This window comes from Carettochelys insculpta, chromosome 18 (genome assembly GCF_033958435.1).
Source record: "Carettochelys insculpta isolate YL-2023 chromosome 18, ASM3395843v1, whole genome shotgun sequence".
Classification (NCBI taxonomy): domain Eukaryota; kingdom Metazoa; phylum Chordata; order Testudines; family Carettochelyidae; genus Carettochelys; species Carettochelys insculpta.
The window spans coordinates 1,784,513-1,799,163 of NC_134154.1; the positions used below are offsets into that span (position 1 = coordinate 1,784,513).

Below are 14,651 nucleotides of genomic sequence, written 5' to 3' on the forward strand. Positions count from 1 at the left end.
GGAGGTCAGACCCCCAACGGCATCTGGGCTGCCTGCACCAGTGACCACGCAGGCTGGGACGAGGCGTCCCGTGTGGCTCGTAGGCAGTGGCAGACAGGCGCCGGCTCTGCCTCCGTCTGGTTGCAAGCCAGCTGAGCCTGTGCTGGAGGGAAGGAGAGTCAGGGCGTTGTGTCTGGGCCGCAGAGCGTTACCGGGGGGCTTGTATTGCTGTGCTCTGGGAAGGCAGATCTGCGTATGAAGCCCCCCACGTGGGGTCTGCCTTCCGGGGCCTGGGGCAGGGCCCTGGTCCCCAGCGTTCTCCGGAGATGAGATCTTTCCTGCCCCTCCGGGGCTGGTGGAGTCTGGAGGAGGGCTGGGACTCCCCACGGAGGGGTAGGCAGGCCTCTCCCCTGCTCCTTGAACAGAGGCGCTGGCAGCTGGGGGAGGGGTCTCAGAGCCAGAGCTGGGCGGGGTGCGTGACCTCCCTGTCTCCCCCAGGTTCTGAAGCTCCTGCTTGTGGCCTGGGGCCGCCGGCTCATCTTCACCATCGGCACGTCCAGCACGACGGGCGAGTGCGACACCGTGGTGTGGAACGAGATTCACCACAAGACAGAGTTCGGGTCCAACCTCACTGGCCACGGCTACCCCGACCCCAACTACCTGGACAATGTGCTGGCGGAGCTGCTGGCCCAGGGAGTCTCGGAAGCCAGCCTGAAGGACTGAGGGGGACGCCTTCAACCTCTGCCAGCGTGCCGCTTGGCAGCCCGACCCTGCCTGCATCCCTGCGCTCGTGTGCGTCTCCCTGTTCGTACTCCACCATCACCACGCCTGGGAGCCGCCTGCCGCCCTGGCGCTCTCCTTCTGCTGCTGCTGCTGCCTTGACCTGCCGACTGCAGAGCTGGGCATGCCGGTGACACGGACCCGATGGGGCCCCGCAGACACGCCGGCCGTCGAGCAGCAGGGGCTGCGTGAGCGACCGCTCGGCCGAGCCTTTCCACGCTCTTGTGATCTGTGATGTCTTCCCCGTTGGCGCCCCCAGCCCACCCGCACGCTGCACGCAGAGCCACGAGCGTCTCCCACGGTGCCACCGTCTGTGCTGCCCAGGCTGTGCGGAGTCAGCCGGGCGAGCCACGTGGCTCCTTGTGTGTGTTCGCTGCTGCCGCTTTGCCGGGGATGGCAGCGAGGCGGCTGCACACCCAGGGGTGGGTCACTGTCCCATGGAGCAGCCCCCAGACTGCTTAGCGGAAGACAGTCACCTCTCTAGCCTGAGCTGGGAGCCAGAGGCCCCTGCGCTGAGCTCGAGGTCCCCGTTGGCGTCTGCCTGTGGGCGGTTACGCTCTGCCTTGGCCGGGGCAGAGCTCGAGGTCCCCGTTGGCGTCTGCCTGTGGGCGGTTACGCTCTGCCTTGGCCGGGGCTGTGTTCCTGAGCTCCCCGTCTGCCCTGCGTCAGCCCTGCCTGCCGCAGCAGAGGCCCCAGCCCAGGCCAGCTCCCCTTTCCAGCACGCCCAAGGGTGCTTTCCAGTCGAAGCCCTGTGTGCGAGGCCAGCGGGTGTGTGGTGGGGGCAGCGCTGCTCGTTTCCTGCCCCCCCACCTGGCGCAGAATTCGACTGGCGCATGAGCGCCCGGGAGTGCAACCGAGGCGCGAGTTGGGGTCACTGTACTTGCCTTGGGAGGAGGCCAGCAGCAAACAGAGAGCCACCCCTCGGTGCCCTGACTGGTCCCGTCGGTCGGCACTAGCCGGGACTGCAAGGCTCACTTGTGCCAGTGCAGCCTGGCACACCTGCCTGCCCGCCTGTGTGCTTGGCTTAGAACCCGCGGGGGGTGGGCCCGGTCACTCGCACGCCTCTAGCCGGAAAGGAAGCCAGCTCTCCGGGCGGGTGGGGGCTCCGGCTCGGCGAGGGAACGCCCTTCCTAGACAGATGGTGCGGCACAGCCGGGCCTGGCCCCTGCTCTCTCTTCCCGGCAGTGCCGGTGCCCATGGCTGGTGATTGCTGGCAGGAGAGGTGCCCTGTGGGGCAAGCAGGGCTAACCCTTCTGCAGCCCGGGTGCCTTTCCGGGGGTGGGACCCAGCCCTCACCTTAACCCCCAGCCAGGCCCTCTGCCTGCTCTCTGGCTGCCTTGTGTCTGCACCAGCGCCCCCTTCTGCTGCCTGATCCCTGCACTAGCCCCATCCCGCACCCCTCCTGGAACCGAACCCCTCAGCCCTGGGTCCCACCCCCAGCTGAATCCCTCCCCAGCCGGGCAGAAAGGAGCCAGCGAGTGAGGGTGGGGGCAGGTTGGACTGGCTCCCAGCTCCCCTGGGTGGATGGCCATGGGCCTCAGACACACAAAGCCAGGCTGGATCCCCCAGGACCGTGAAGAGGGGCTTTGGACTGGCTGTGAAGTGGGCTGGGTGGCTGGACCAGCTCTCAGCTGCACTGGGCCCTGCATGGTGGCCCCTCAGCTGGGCCAGCTCCCCATCGGAGGGCGTCCCCTTCCCAGCAAGCTGTGGGCCCCCTCCAGCCACCCCCACCCCCAGTGCCTCTGCCTGCCCCTCGCACAGGTGATGCTGCCCCAGCTCGGCCGGGTGGGCAAGCGGTCCCCTGAGCAGGCGGACACGTTCAGAGCCCGGGCGGCTGCTCTCTGAGGCCAGGCGCCCAAAGGTGCCCGGCTGCTGGGGCGGGAATCCGGCGGCGGTTTGCACACAGTGGAATAGCGCGTCCATGCGCGTCTCTGACTCCATTGATGGGGCCTGCAGAGATTGCAGCTCCTGCCACGTCTTGCTCCACTGCAAGCCCCAGGGCTGTAAAGGCAGCAAGGTGCGCTGGGCGCCGTGGGCCCGGGCTGTGCTTGGGGATCCACAGCCTGGCACTGTATGGGGCCTCGCTGGGAATCTTTAAGGGCTTTGCAATTTCCTTCGTCTGTCGAGCTCAGCATGTGTCGTGTCTTTCCAACTTACGAAATAAACGTGGAATCCAGCTGCTTGTGGCCTGGGCTGGGGGTGTGGCTCAGGGCCCGGCTCTCAAGCTGTGCCAAAGGTGACTGAAGGGCTCTATTGGCACCAAGGAGCTGAAGCCAACGCCAGTGAGTGGCAAACATTTGCCAGCCTGCAAATACGCTGCTGTACAGCTCAACTGCTGGGAAACCTGAGACAGAGCATTGTGCCTCGGTTTCCCCACTCCCCTCAGAGCAGGAACAAGCTCTTTGGCCTGGGGCTGGCGCAGCTTCCAGGCCTGTTTCAGCTCACTGGGCCTGGGGCTGAGTTTTAGGCCACAGGGTACCAGCTGCAAGTGGGTGCCAGCCTAATGGTCGAAAGGGGCACCCCTGGCAGCCCCTGGCACCTCCCGCCCCCCGGCTGCACTGATTGGCCTGCTGAGGCCAGGTCGGCAGAAGCGGCCTGAGGTGTGGGCCCTGCCCGAGGTCACCTGGCCAGTTCCAGGAGGCTGCATGGGAGCCCTCGCTCGTGCAGCACCTGGTGCATTTGGGCACCGCTGCTCTGTCTGCCTCCCGTTGGGATGTGCCTGGCGCATTGGCCTTGCCTTGTACGGCCCTGGGGCAGCGGCTCCTGGCTTAGCAGCACTCGAGGAGCTGGGAAGCGGCGCCGAGCCGGCTGCCTCCACGCAGCTGCTCGCTGGCTCTGGCTCTGGCCCAGCACTGCCCCAGCTGGCGGCCATTAAGGCTGTAATTAGCTTCTGAGCTGCAGCTCGCCGGGAAGCGCCGTACCTGCTGCTGGAACAGGTGTTGGCAGGGCCTGGCGCGGCGCTCCCAGCAGGCACAGGCGGACTCCCACGGCCGGCTGACAGCAGCCCCTGCAGCGCGCCTGCGAGCAGCCAGGGCTTCCGCCCTGTTCCTGCAGCAGCGCCCCGGCTGCTCCCTTTCCGCAGGTGCTGGTGCTGGCCGGGGACTCAAACCCAGCGTGGTCCAGCCCTGCCTGTAGGCCGGGGGGCTGAAATCTCTGCCACAGGGCCGGCGGTGCAGTGCAGTGTGGTGCGGTGCGGTGCAGTGCAGTGCAGTGCAGTGCAGGGGGCCGTGCCCAGCATCTCTCTCTCAGCAAGGCGGCTGGGGCCTCTCTGTGACAGACACTGCGCCTGTCCCTGGGCCGGGGTGGGGGGCAGCCGGCTCGGTCGCCCCAGCGCACGTGCAAACCCCACACGCCGCTGCTGGGAGCGTGTGTGCAGCGGGGTCCCCTGCTTGTGCCCAAGGCATCACACTCAGCACCCCCCCCCCCCCGCCCCAGCGAGGTCCTGCTCACCAGTGCGCCAGCTCCCCGCAAGGGTGTCGGCTCAGGCAGTGCAGCTGGCGCATGACCTGGCCCTGGCCCTGGCCCTGGCCCTGGCCCAGCTGCAGCACCAGCTGACAGTATGCTGGGCCAGGCGGCCTGCACGCGCTGGGGCACACGCTAGGCCGGGGGCTGGGGAGGCAGCCGCCGCCCCAGCACAGGGCGTCAGAGCAGCCCCGCAGGTGATGCAGCTGATCGCTGAGTGTGACGGGGTGGGGGATACGTGTGGGGCTAACAGAGGGTGGGGGGCTCCTGGTGAGGGTAACCTGGTGCCCAGGTGACACCTCTTGGCTGCAGACAAAGGGGGAGGTGGAGCCCGAGGGGTGTGAATTGGGAGTTGGAAGCAGTGAGTCTGGGCTGGGAGAGAGACAAAGGAGGGGGCCAGGCCCCAGCTCTGGGGGCCCCTCGGGCTCCTCTCCCCACAATGGATGGGACTGGCTGTCCCTGCCGGCTGCACTGACTCTGTGTATGACACTGTGTCCTGTCAGCTAATAAACCCGCTGTGCTGCCCAGTGAGAGTCACTCCTGCCTGCGGACGGGGTGCAGCATGTGAAGACCCCTGAACCCCCTCACAATGAGCTATTTACTGCAGGTGCAGCCCAGGGCTCTGCATCTCCCCCAGCAGCAAAGGTTTGCAGCTGGTGAGGGGAACGTTGAGCACAGCCTCCCACGGGCTCCCTGGGGTCGCGCTGGGCTGGAGGGAAGGTTCCTCAGCCCTGGGGTGGCTGAGCCTCACTGCCCCGGCTGGGGGGCAGCCCAGCTTGTTTACTGGCCTGTAGTGAGCCCCTGCTCAGAGCGAGCAGCGTCAGGGGCTGCCTGGGCACACCCAGCGGTAACGCCACAGGGCTGTGGTATTTGTACAGCTAGCGGCAGTCCTGCTGCTCCGCCCATTTTACAGCTGGGAATGCTAGGAGCAGCCAGGGGACTGGAGACGAGGCCTGGCCAGGCCTGGGGACTCCGACACCACGTCGGGGCAGGAAAGAGCCCAGCCCCAGCCCAGTTGGTGGGAAAGGCCTCAGCTCTCATCCTAGCTGGGAGAGGTGACAGAATGGTCTGTGCCTGCCAGGGCACCCCCTTCCCAGCACTGGAAAGGGGCCCCAGGGCTCACCTCTCAGCCAGCTCCCCACTGCAGGCAGCTGTGACAGACCCTGCAGTGCTGGGCCAGAGGACAGCAACCTACTACTGCTACAGCAGGCCCGTAGCAGGGGCCTCCGGGGTGCATGGCAAGGGGCCAGCCCTGGGGCACAGGCTGGATGCTCTGGTAGGCAATGCCAGGTGGACGCGGTCTGGGCCCACGCGTATACCGGCTGGGCTAATGCACCAAACCAGCACCGCTGCTCTGAACAGCTGTGCAGAGCCAGCCGGGCCATAGGCCAAGGTGGAGCAGGTGGCCCAGGCCTCATGCTTCAGGGGCCCCTGCTGATGCCATCTCAGCCATCCTCTGGCCGGCACGGGGAGGATTAGCTGGGCCAGGGCGTGGTGGTGGCAGTGGCAGAGGGGTCACCTCCCACGCCCCACTCCATGTCCATAAAGCAGGGCCCACGCTGCCCTTGCAGCTGATGTGAGCGCCATGCTCGGGAAGCACTTCGTGCCCAGGGCCAGCAAGCAAGCCTGGCTGCAGAGCGCATTGAGCTGGTGGGCGGCATGCAGCCATTGCAACGGGCCCACGAGCTTGGCTAGCTGCTCAGGCAGGCGGTCCTGCCCCACCGCTCCCTGGCGCGTGCCGGTGGCCAGGGCCTTGAGAGCGGGCCCATACTGCCAGGCGCTGGGCCTCCTTGCGGCAGGCACTGCTGAACAGTCGCATGAGTCACTTGGCAGCTTTATTGGTGCTCATTCCACAGAGGGGGTGGGCGTGATGGGGCCAGAGCTGGAGTGGGGCTGTGGGCCGGGGCCCCAGGAGTCCAGGGCTGATAGCTGCAGGGTCCGTGAAAGCCAGTGCTTGAAACCGCTGGGACCGAATTCAGCCATATACACTGCCCACAGCTCTCCCCGGTGCTAGGTTAGCGCCGGCGTCCCACTCCCCAAAAGCCGGTCAGCCAGACCGGCCGCAAGCTATCCACCGCCTGCCTTGCCCAGCGCCCCCAGGGCCATGTTGGCACCAGCCAGGGCCTGCTGGTTTCGCTGGCCCATGCTGCAGGGCTGCTTGCAGTTGCAGGTTGGCCCTTTGCTAGCCACATGGTGCGGCTCAGTTGCTGCCTGGGGCAGGGCTTTGTCCTGGAGCAGAGGAGTGTGGGGGGGCGCCGATCCCAGCCCCGCAGCTGGCCCTGGCTCCACTCCAGGATCTGGGCATTTGGCTCAGCAGCGCCAGCAGCTCTGCCCTGTTCTGGCCCATTGCCCTTGGGGGGGCACGGTACTGCTGCCCATGCTGCTGGGCACCTAGCAGTGGGGAGCGGCTGTTGGCTTGGTAAGCCGAGGGCGCCATCCCTGGGGCAGCCCCCAGCAGGACTTGGGCAGCCACACCGAGCTGGATTTCTGCTCCACCCCAGGCTCTCGCTGCAGGGGGTGGGCACCCGGGGGGCTGAGGGGGCAGCTCCACAGTGCAGAGGGAGCATCAGGCCAGTGATGTCAAGCAACACCTGGTAGATGCTGCAGCTGGGATCCCTCCTCCACGCACGGCCCGGGGGGGGGGGGGGTCGAGCTCTGCCCCCTCCAAAGGCAGTTCAGGGGGTGCTGGGGCAAGCCAGCCCAGTGCCGGGGGACCTGGGGCAGGAGCTGGGCTGCTGGAGGCCCAGGCCCAGGGCCCCCCGAGAGCCCAGCCTCATGCAGAGGTCCTTCACCAGCCCCTCCCTTCGCCTGTGGCCGGGGGGGGGAAGGTGCAGGCAAAGGGGGTGCTGACGTCAAGAGCCAGGCCAGGCTGTTTGCCCTGCCACGCCCCTCTGGGACACCAGGGCAAGAGGAGCAGGTGGCCGGAGGAGCAGTGCATGGCCGTGTCCCTCCTGCAGGAGGATGCAGTGGGGCACCCCGGCTCTGATCCTAGCTCTGTCCTGCAGGGAGCGGAGACCCAGGCTGGGCTGCTCAGAGCCTGGCTCCCGGAGGGTTCTGGAGAGCTCCAGCAGGCTGCCAGGGGAACAGGACACACTAGGCCACCCCTTGCTGGTGCTGTCTCTTGCTGGGACCCAGCAACGATGGCCTGGGCCACAGGCTGGCGGTGTCGCCTCTGCCCTGCCATTGCCACTGCCAGTCTGGAGCAGGGTGACAGGAGAGACAGTGCTGCCCAGCGCCGGGAAGCGTGGCCAATGGCGGCGCCGAGGAGGGCAGGTGGGGGGAGCCTCAGGCACGGTGAGAGTCACTGTCCGCCGCCTCCTTCTCCTGGCGCTCGAAGGCGCGGTGCGCATCCTCCAGGCTCTGGATGACAGCCAGCAGCCGGGCAGCAGCGGCCCTCTGGCGGGCCTGGCCGGGGCCGCCCTGCTCTGCAGGGCAGAGGAAGAGGAATGCAGTGAAGGAAGGGGGCAGGCAGGTGGCACTACCCTGTGCAACGGCAGGCACCTGACCCCTCCCGGTGCAGTGCGGGCCTGCCACCCTGCAAACTCAGGGCAGTGCAGTGCAGGCCTGCCACCCCCCTCCCCTCAGTGCAGTGCGGGCCTGACCCGCCCCCCCCCCCCACCTCAGTGCAGTGCAGGCCTGTCAACCCCTCAGTGCAGTGCGGGTCTGCCACCCTGCAAACTCAGGGCAGTGCAGTGCAGGCCTGCCACCCCCCCAAACCCAGTGCAGTGCAGTGCAGATGGGCTGCCCTGACCCCCAGTGCAGTGCAGAGGTGCCATCCCTACACAACCGAGTGGGCGGGGGGGGCTGATCTGCTCTCAGCCTGGCCTCCCCGGTGCATGAGAGGCAGTGGGGAAAGGCCCATAGGCCTTTTGTAGGAGCAGCCTGGCAGCTCCCAGCTGGGCAGGGGGCATGCGCAGCTCTCACTGGAGCTGCCACTGCCCTGTGGGGATCAGGGGCCCGCGCCTCGTGCCTAGAGCTCCTGCCCTGCAGCCGCCCGGGCTGGAGTCCTCAGACCCAGCTGCTAAAGCCAGCTGGGCCCCAGTGGAGCTGCGCTCTGGCTGGGCTCCTCCAGCAGCCCCGCTCCCTAGTTCTGTGTCCTGGCCCAGCCTGGCTGGGGCAGGCTCCCTACCTCCTGGGGCATGGGATGCAGGGCCCCTCTCCTGCTCCGGCGCCGGCCCTGCCTCTGAGCGCTCGATGTACTTCTCCCTGCGCAGAGGGGGACACGAATGCTTTGGGGCCAGCTCCTGTCTGTCCGTACGGCACCCCCCGCCCCTGGGCAAGGGAAGCCCTGGGCCTGCTGGCCCCACACAGCCTATGTAAGGGGCCATTCCCCTGCCTGGGCTCAGCCCTATACAGCCCCACATGTAAGGCCCCACCCCCACCCCAACCCAGCCCATGTGCAGAGGCTCCCAGACTGTCCATCTAGCCCCTTATTCATGGGTCCCCTCAGCCATGTCCTGGTCCGAAGGGCACCGAGGCTGAAAGGCTGTGAGGGCAAAGGGCCCCCGCCCAGCTCTGGGGGCTCTCTGGTGAGCAGGGCGCATGGGGGGGGCAACAAATCCTCTTCCCTCTCCCCATGGCTATGCCAGGCAGCTTGCTAGGGCTGGGAGTGCCCACCGGGCAGCTGGGCTCCTCCTTTCGGCTAAGCTTGGGGTCCGGGCAGGGGTCCCCTGGGCTGGGCTGTTTGCTCCCCTTGCCTAGTCCCAGTGCCCGCTCTGGGGGCAGGGCTGGCCTAGTGGCGGGGTCCATCCACAGCACACACGAAGGGGTGGGTGCCTACAGCCCAGCCGCGGCTCCTGCCAGCAAGGGCTCCAAGCAGAGACGCCGCGGATACCCGCAAGGCAGGGATGTGCCCCGGCGCGGGGAGGCTGGCACAGGGGGCCGCCGCTCTGCTGAAGCCCACACCTCACCTCTTCCTGGCCAGTGCCATTGCCATTTCGTGTGCCACCCTCGCACCTCTGCAGAGGAAGCGCCTGTGCTGTGCCTGGCACAACGGTGCCCTGGGCTCCTCTCCCTGCCCGGCCCAGCAGCCCGGCCGTGGCCCAGGTGCGAGGCCTGCCCTGCCCACCCCCACTGCAGGAGGCTGTGTGAGCTCCGGGACAGAGCCAGCCGTGGGCCCTGTCCACCAGCAGGCCCGTGGCATGTCACACTGTCCCAGCGGCAGCCCCACCCCAGAACACCCGCGACCCTGCCTGGCACAGGGCAGCACAGTGGGGTCCTCACTGTGCACACACAGCAGGCTGGGCCCTGCCCTGGCAAGCCAGCCAGCTCGTGAAGGACTGAAGGCCCAGGCAGGGGAGGCCCAGGTGCAAGACCTCGCCCATTCATCTGCTGCTGCCCTGGACCTACCGTTGCCACAACTCAGGGGGTTCCCATTACCAGACTGTCCTGACCTGCTCTGCCAAGGGTTGGGCAACATGACACCGAGAGTTCCTGAGCTCTGTCTACACTACGGTTTCTACCTTGCTGCCAGCGGTTCCGGACTCTAATTTCCCTAGTGTAGACAGGGATCCCCCTGCAAGGGGCCGGCAGCTTCCGCAGGCCCCCGAGCAAGGTGTGGGGAGGGACCCGGCACCGCAGCAGGGCCCGGGGGGTACCTCGGGCAGGACTGGCAGGGCTGGGGCGGGCAGCCCTCAGCATCGCCCCCCACCATGGTGCGGGGCCCCACGGCCGCCTTCAGAGCCGTGCGAGGAGCGGTGCCGCAGCAGCATTTAACGGGGCTGCAGCGCCGGGCACAGCCAGGAGCCCTGGGGGTCTCCAGCCTCCTTGCGCCTCCTGTGAACACGCGCTCGGCAGGGGCTGGGCTCTCCTTAGAGGGGCGCCCTCGCCTCTGGTGCCGGGACCTGGTCCGAGCTGGTCTGCCCCTGCCCCTGCCCGGTGCCGCCCTCTCACCTCAGCTTGTCCCTCGCCAGCAGGAGCTGCCCGTACACCAGCTGGGCCTCGGCATCCGGGTCCAGGGGGTCGCTCCAGTCGCCCAGCGTCACGGCGGAGTGAGTCCGGCTGCAGCCGGGCGCTGCGGCGAGACGGGAAGGGCTGGCCAGAGAGGGCCCCGGGGGCGCGCACTGCCCTACGGCACATGGGCTCGGGCCCGGGCGGCTCCCCCGCTCAGGGACAGGGAGGCTGCGGCCCCGCGGGGCTCGGAGGGGGGGGCGGTGCTGAGAATAGGCGCTTCACGGCCTCCCAGCGGGGGCGCTGGGGACCAGGCAGCCGCCCCACAAGGGGCTCCCCTGCAGCAGGGGCTGTGTGCGTGCCAGAGCGGTGCGCCCTCCGGAGCCCGGGTGCTTGACTCAGCCGTAGCCTGCTGGGCGACCGGGGGCAAGTCACAGCGCGCCTCAGTGTCCCCAGCCGGGCAGGGGGGCGGCGCTTGTGGGGGGAGGCGCAGTTTGCTGGGTAAAGGCCACGTGGCGCAGGGGACCTCCTGCCCCCCCCCCCCCCGCTAGCCCCGCGCGGAGATGCGCAGCCCCTTTCCCCGCTAGCCTGGCCGGCCGCGGCGGCAGCAGCCCGGCCGCTGACCTGTGCGCTCCGGCTGCAGGCAGCAGGTCCAGCGGCTGCCGCGGAAGGCCCCCGGGTGGCAGGAGGGCAGCAGGCGCTCGTTGCACAGGCTGGCCTTGCGGATGGCCGACAGCCACTGGTTCAGCTCGTTCACGTTCTGCGGGAGGAGGGGGCTCAGCCCGGGCTGCTGCCGCCCCGGCCTGCCGGGCCCAGCTGCGCCCAGCTCCGGCCCGAGGCCCCAGCTTCCCCGCCGGGCCGCAGGGCGGGGTGAGCATCAGGTGGAAGCGGAGCACCCCAGAACCGGGCCGGGACACGGCTGCGCTGCTCTGCCCGCCTGTGCCGAGGAGCCTCACCCGGGCACAGCTGCTTTCGCGGCGGGGCCAGGCAGCACCCGGGGAACCGGAGCTCAGCCCCCTCCCGCACCGGCAGCTCTCCCAGCGCCCCGCGCCCAGCCCCAGGGGAGCCGCGCCCAGTGCGCGCTCCGGCAGTGGGTGGCCCAGGCTGGCAGGCAGGGAGCGCGCCCGGGCGGGGCGGGGGCCTGCTGCCCGGGCAGAGCCCCGGTGCGCCCGCCGCGCTGCACTCGCCTTGCAGTGGATGTACATGGTGTGCAGCCGCGCCGCCTCGTCCTGCCTGACCACCTGCATCATGTGCGGCTGCTGGAAGGCGCTCGCGTCCACCCGCTCCACGGCGCAGATCTGCTGAACGGGGATGGAGGAGCGGACCTGCGGCGGAGACAGCGCGGCCCCGGGAGGGCTGAGGGAGGAACCGCACCCCCGCCCCGCCGCACTCAACAGCCCGGAGCAGCAACACAGCTGGCAGTGCTCAGGAGACCAGCGGTGCGCCTAAGGGGCACAGGCAGAATGGGGGGTGCAGGGCTGGCACAGCAGGGGCAGGCTGGGACTGGGGGCGCTGGTGGGGCTGGGGGAAGGGGAGCCCCGGGCTGGCACAGCAGGGGCAGGGTGGGACTGGGGGCGCTGGTGGGGCTGGGGGAAGGGGAGCCCCGGGCTGGCACAGCAGGGGCAGGCTGGGACTGGGGGCGCTGGTGGGGCTGGGGGAAGGGGAGCCCCGGGCTGGCACAGCAGGGGCAGGGTGGGACTGGGGGCGCTGGTGGGGCTGGGGGAAGGGGAGCCCCGGGCTGGCACAGCAGGGGCAGGCTGGGACTGGGGGCACTGGTGGGGCTGGGGGAAGGGGAGCCCCGGGCTGGCACAGCAGGGGCAGGGTGGGACTGGGGGCGCTGGTGGGGCTGGGGGAAGGGGAGCCCCGGGCTGGCACAGCAGGGGCAGGGTGGGACTGGGGGCGCTGGTGGGGCTGGGGGAAGGGGAGCCCCGGGCTGGCACAGCAGGGGCAGGCTGGGACTGGGGGTTGTGATGGAGTGGGGGGTACCTGTGTGTGTGTGGGGCTCACAGAGGGTGGGGGGCTCCTGCTGAGGGTAACCCTGACGACCAGGTAACACCTTTGTACTGCAGACAAAGGAGGAGGTGGAGCCTGAGGGGTTTGAATTGGAACTGGGAGTTGGGAGCAGTTAGTCTGGGCTGAGGGAGAGAGAGACAAAGGAGGGGGCCAGGCCCCGGCTCTGGGGGCCCCTTGGGGCCTCCTCTCCCCAACATGGATGGGACTGGCTGTCTCTGCCGGCTGCACTGACTCCTCTGTACGATGCTGTGTCCTGTTGGCTAATAAACCCGCTGTTCTCCTGCTGAGTGAGAGACTCTCCTGCCTGCGGACAGGGTGCAGAGCTTGGGGGACCCCAGAACCCCATCACAGGGCACTGGTGGGGCTGGGGGAAGGGGAACCCCGGGCTGGTCCAGCAGGGGGCATGCTGGGACTGGGGGAGCTGGTGGGGCTGGGGGAAGGGGGGACCCCAGGCTGGGACTGGGGGAGCTGGCAGGGCTGGGGGAAGGGGGGACCCCAGGCTGGGACTGGGGACGCCTGCCTCTCACCACGGGGCCGGCCGAGCCCAGACTGGGCCCACAAGTGGCAGGCCCCGGGCGCCGGTCCCCGGGTGCTGGGCCCTACCTGCCACTCAGGGGACTTGGAGTAGGAGAGGGCCTCGCCGGTCAGCCAGAAGTAGCGTTTCTTGAAGGTGAAGCGGGCGAGCAGCTGGAGCCCCTCGGCCTGGTGCTTGTGCAGGTAGCCCTCCTTGATGGTGGCCGAGGGGTGGAAGGGTGTCCGGGGCTGGGCCTCGCCCACTGCGGCCAAGAGAGCAGGGTCAGCCCATCCCGCTGCCCCAGTGACACACCCGCGCCGGGACCTGGGACTGCTGCGCTCTGGTGCCTCCCAGGCTGCCAAGCCAGGCCCTGTGTCAGCTTCCCAGCCAGGGCCGGCCCATGCTCAGCACTGGGCTCCCTGGGCCTGGGCACAGCCGGGCACACGGGGGGGGCGCTCCCTGGCCCAGCACTAGGAGGTGAGCTGCCTGCGAGCCCCTCTCCCCAGGCCCCGGCCGAGTGCACCGCGAGCCCAGCCAGCCGTGGGGCTGGGGACGGCCCCTGGAGGCCTGAGGACCAGCGCGCTGGGTTGCTTAGCTCCACAGTGGGGCGGGGACCCCCTGGCTCCAGGCCTCCCAGGGTCAGGCGGAGCGGCCGGCACGGCCCAGGCGAACACGTGCTCCCCAGAAGGAGGAGCCGTTCCCCCATCCCAGCCCACCACGCTCCATCCCGCGGGGTGCTGAGCGCCCGGCGCTGCTCGGCCCAAGCCTTCCCGCGGGTGGCAGCGGCGGAGGGCCCCAGGTCTCCCCTTCCTCGGGGCAAGGTAGAGGGGACGCCCCAGGCAAGGGGCCCGGCAGGGTGAGGGCCGCGGGCCTCAGCGTGGATCTGGATGGCGGTGCCCGCGCTCTTCCTCTGGGCCAGACCCGTCCCAGGGCCCAGGCCGGGCCCGAGCTCCTGCCCCGCCGGCCGGCGCCCCAAGGACTCACCAGTCTCACTGTCCACATCGATGAGCTTGTCCAGGAAATCCTTGACCCGGGCGATGCTGGGCAGGATGAAGGGGTGCAGGGGGGCCATCCACTGCTCCTTGCCGTGCCCCAGCTGCAGGCCGAGGTTGCCGATGCTCTGCACCGCCTGCCAGGCGAGCCGCCGCGAGGGTCTCAGAGCAGGCCCTTTGCTGGCCGGGGCCGCCCCAGGCAAGCCGGGCCGCCGGGGTTCACCCTCGGGCTGGTTGCGCCTGCCGAGAGCTGCCCTCGGGCTCCGGTGGCCGAGACGGAGTCACACTGGCTCGCCCAGCCCGGGGAGAACCGCCTGCCCGCAGCGCCGCCGGCGCGCCCGGTGCATCTGGCACGGGGCCCCGGGGGTGCGCCTGAGCTCACCCCGCCCCTTGCCACGGTGGCTGCTGGGCTCTGGGGCCAGCCCGCTCGGCGGTGAGGCCCACGCTGCGGCTGCCGCGCTGCGATCCAGCATAAGGGCCCAGACCTGCGGGGACCCCGCTCAGCACCGCCGGGAAGCTCCCGGGGGCTGCCCCCCAGGCCGGAAATGCTCTGCCGAGAAACCCCCGCCACTGCCAAGGGCTGCGCGCCCCGCGCTGCTCAGCGAGCGCCCCCGGGTGCCAGGCGGCCGCCGCCCGCCGCTGGGGCTCTGCTCCTGCCTGCCAGGGCCCCGGCTGGCTCGGGCCCGTCTCCGGCTGCTGGCTGCGTGGCGGTGCCAGTTTGCCAGGTCCCGGGCCCGAGCGAGGCCGCTCTGCTGCAGGCCCCCGGCGCTCCCCTGTGGCCCGAGCGCAGCCGCCGCGTGGGAAGTGCCCCCGAGAGCCCGTGCGCTGCCCACGGGGCGGTTCGTTGCGCCGCTCAGCTGCGGCTGGGGAGCACCGGCCCCTCCCTCCCAGCGAGCCTCCCGCGAGCTCCCCCGGGGGGACCTGCCGGCCCCCGGAGCTGAGCCGCGGCTTGGCCCAGGGGCACCGTGGCGGGGCCCTGAGCTGCGTCGCCCGCTCAGACCCGCCTGGGCACGAGACTGCGG

General features: G+C 69.8%; 2 protein-coding genes across 4 annotated transcripts in view; one reads left to right on the plus strand and one right to left on the minus strand.

Annotated features, from left to right (window-relative positions):
* DTX1 (deltex E3 ubiquitin ligase 1) overlaps positions 1-2,935 on the plus strand; it is a 36,552-nt gene extending 33,617 nt beyond the window's left edge. The window contains exon 9 of the mRNA XM_075012482.1: positions 478-2,935. Coding sequence (XP_074868583.1) covers positions 478-702 — 225 coding nt within the window. The 3' untranslated portion in view covers positions 703-2,935. The remainder of the gene's footprint in view (positions 1-477) is intronic.
* Positions 2,936-6,037: 3,102 nt separating this feature from the next.
* RASAL1 (RAS protein activator like 1) overlaps positions 6,038-14,651 on the minus strand; it is a 31,837-nt gene continuing 23,223 nt past the window's right edge. For 2 of the 3 annotated variants that reach the window (XM_075012765.1, XM_075012767.1), the window contains 7 exons: positions 13,622-13,766; positions 12,727-12,899; positions 11,298-11,435; positions 10,735-10,870; positions 10,114-10,234; positions 8,351-8,427; positions 6,038-7,646 (listed from right to left, as the gene is read on the minus strand). In XM_075012765.1, coding sequence (XP_074868866.1) covers positions 7,507-7,646; positions 8,351-8,427; positions 10,114-10,234; positions 10,735-10,870; positions 11,298-11,435; positions 12,727-12,899; positions 13,622-13,766 — 930 coding nt within the window. In that variant the 3' untranslated portion in view covers positions 6,038-7,506. The remainder of the gene's footprint in view (positions 7,647-8,350; positions 8,428-10,113; positions 10,235-10,734; positions 10,871-11,297; positions 11,436-12,726; positions 12,900-13,621; positions 13,767-14,651) is intronic. The other variant, XM_075012766.1, reaches the window with a different exon arrangement.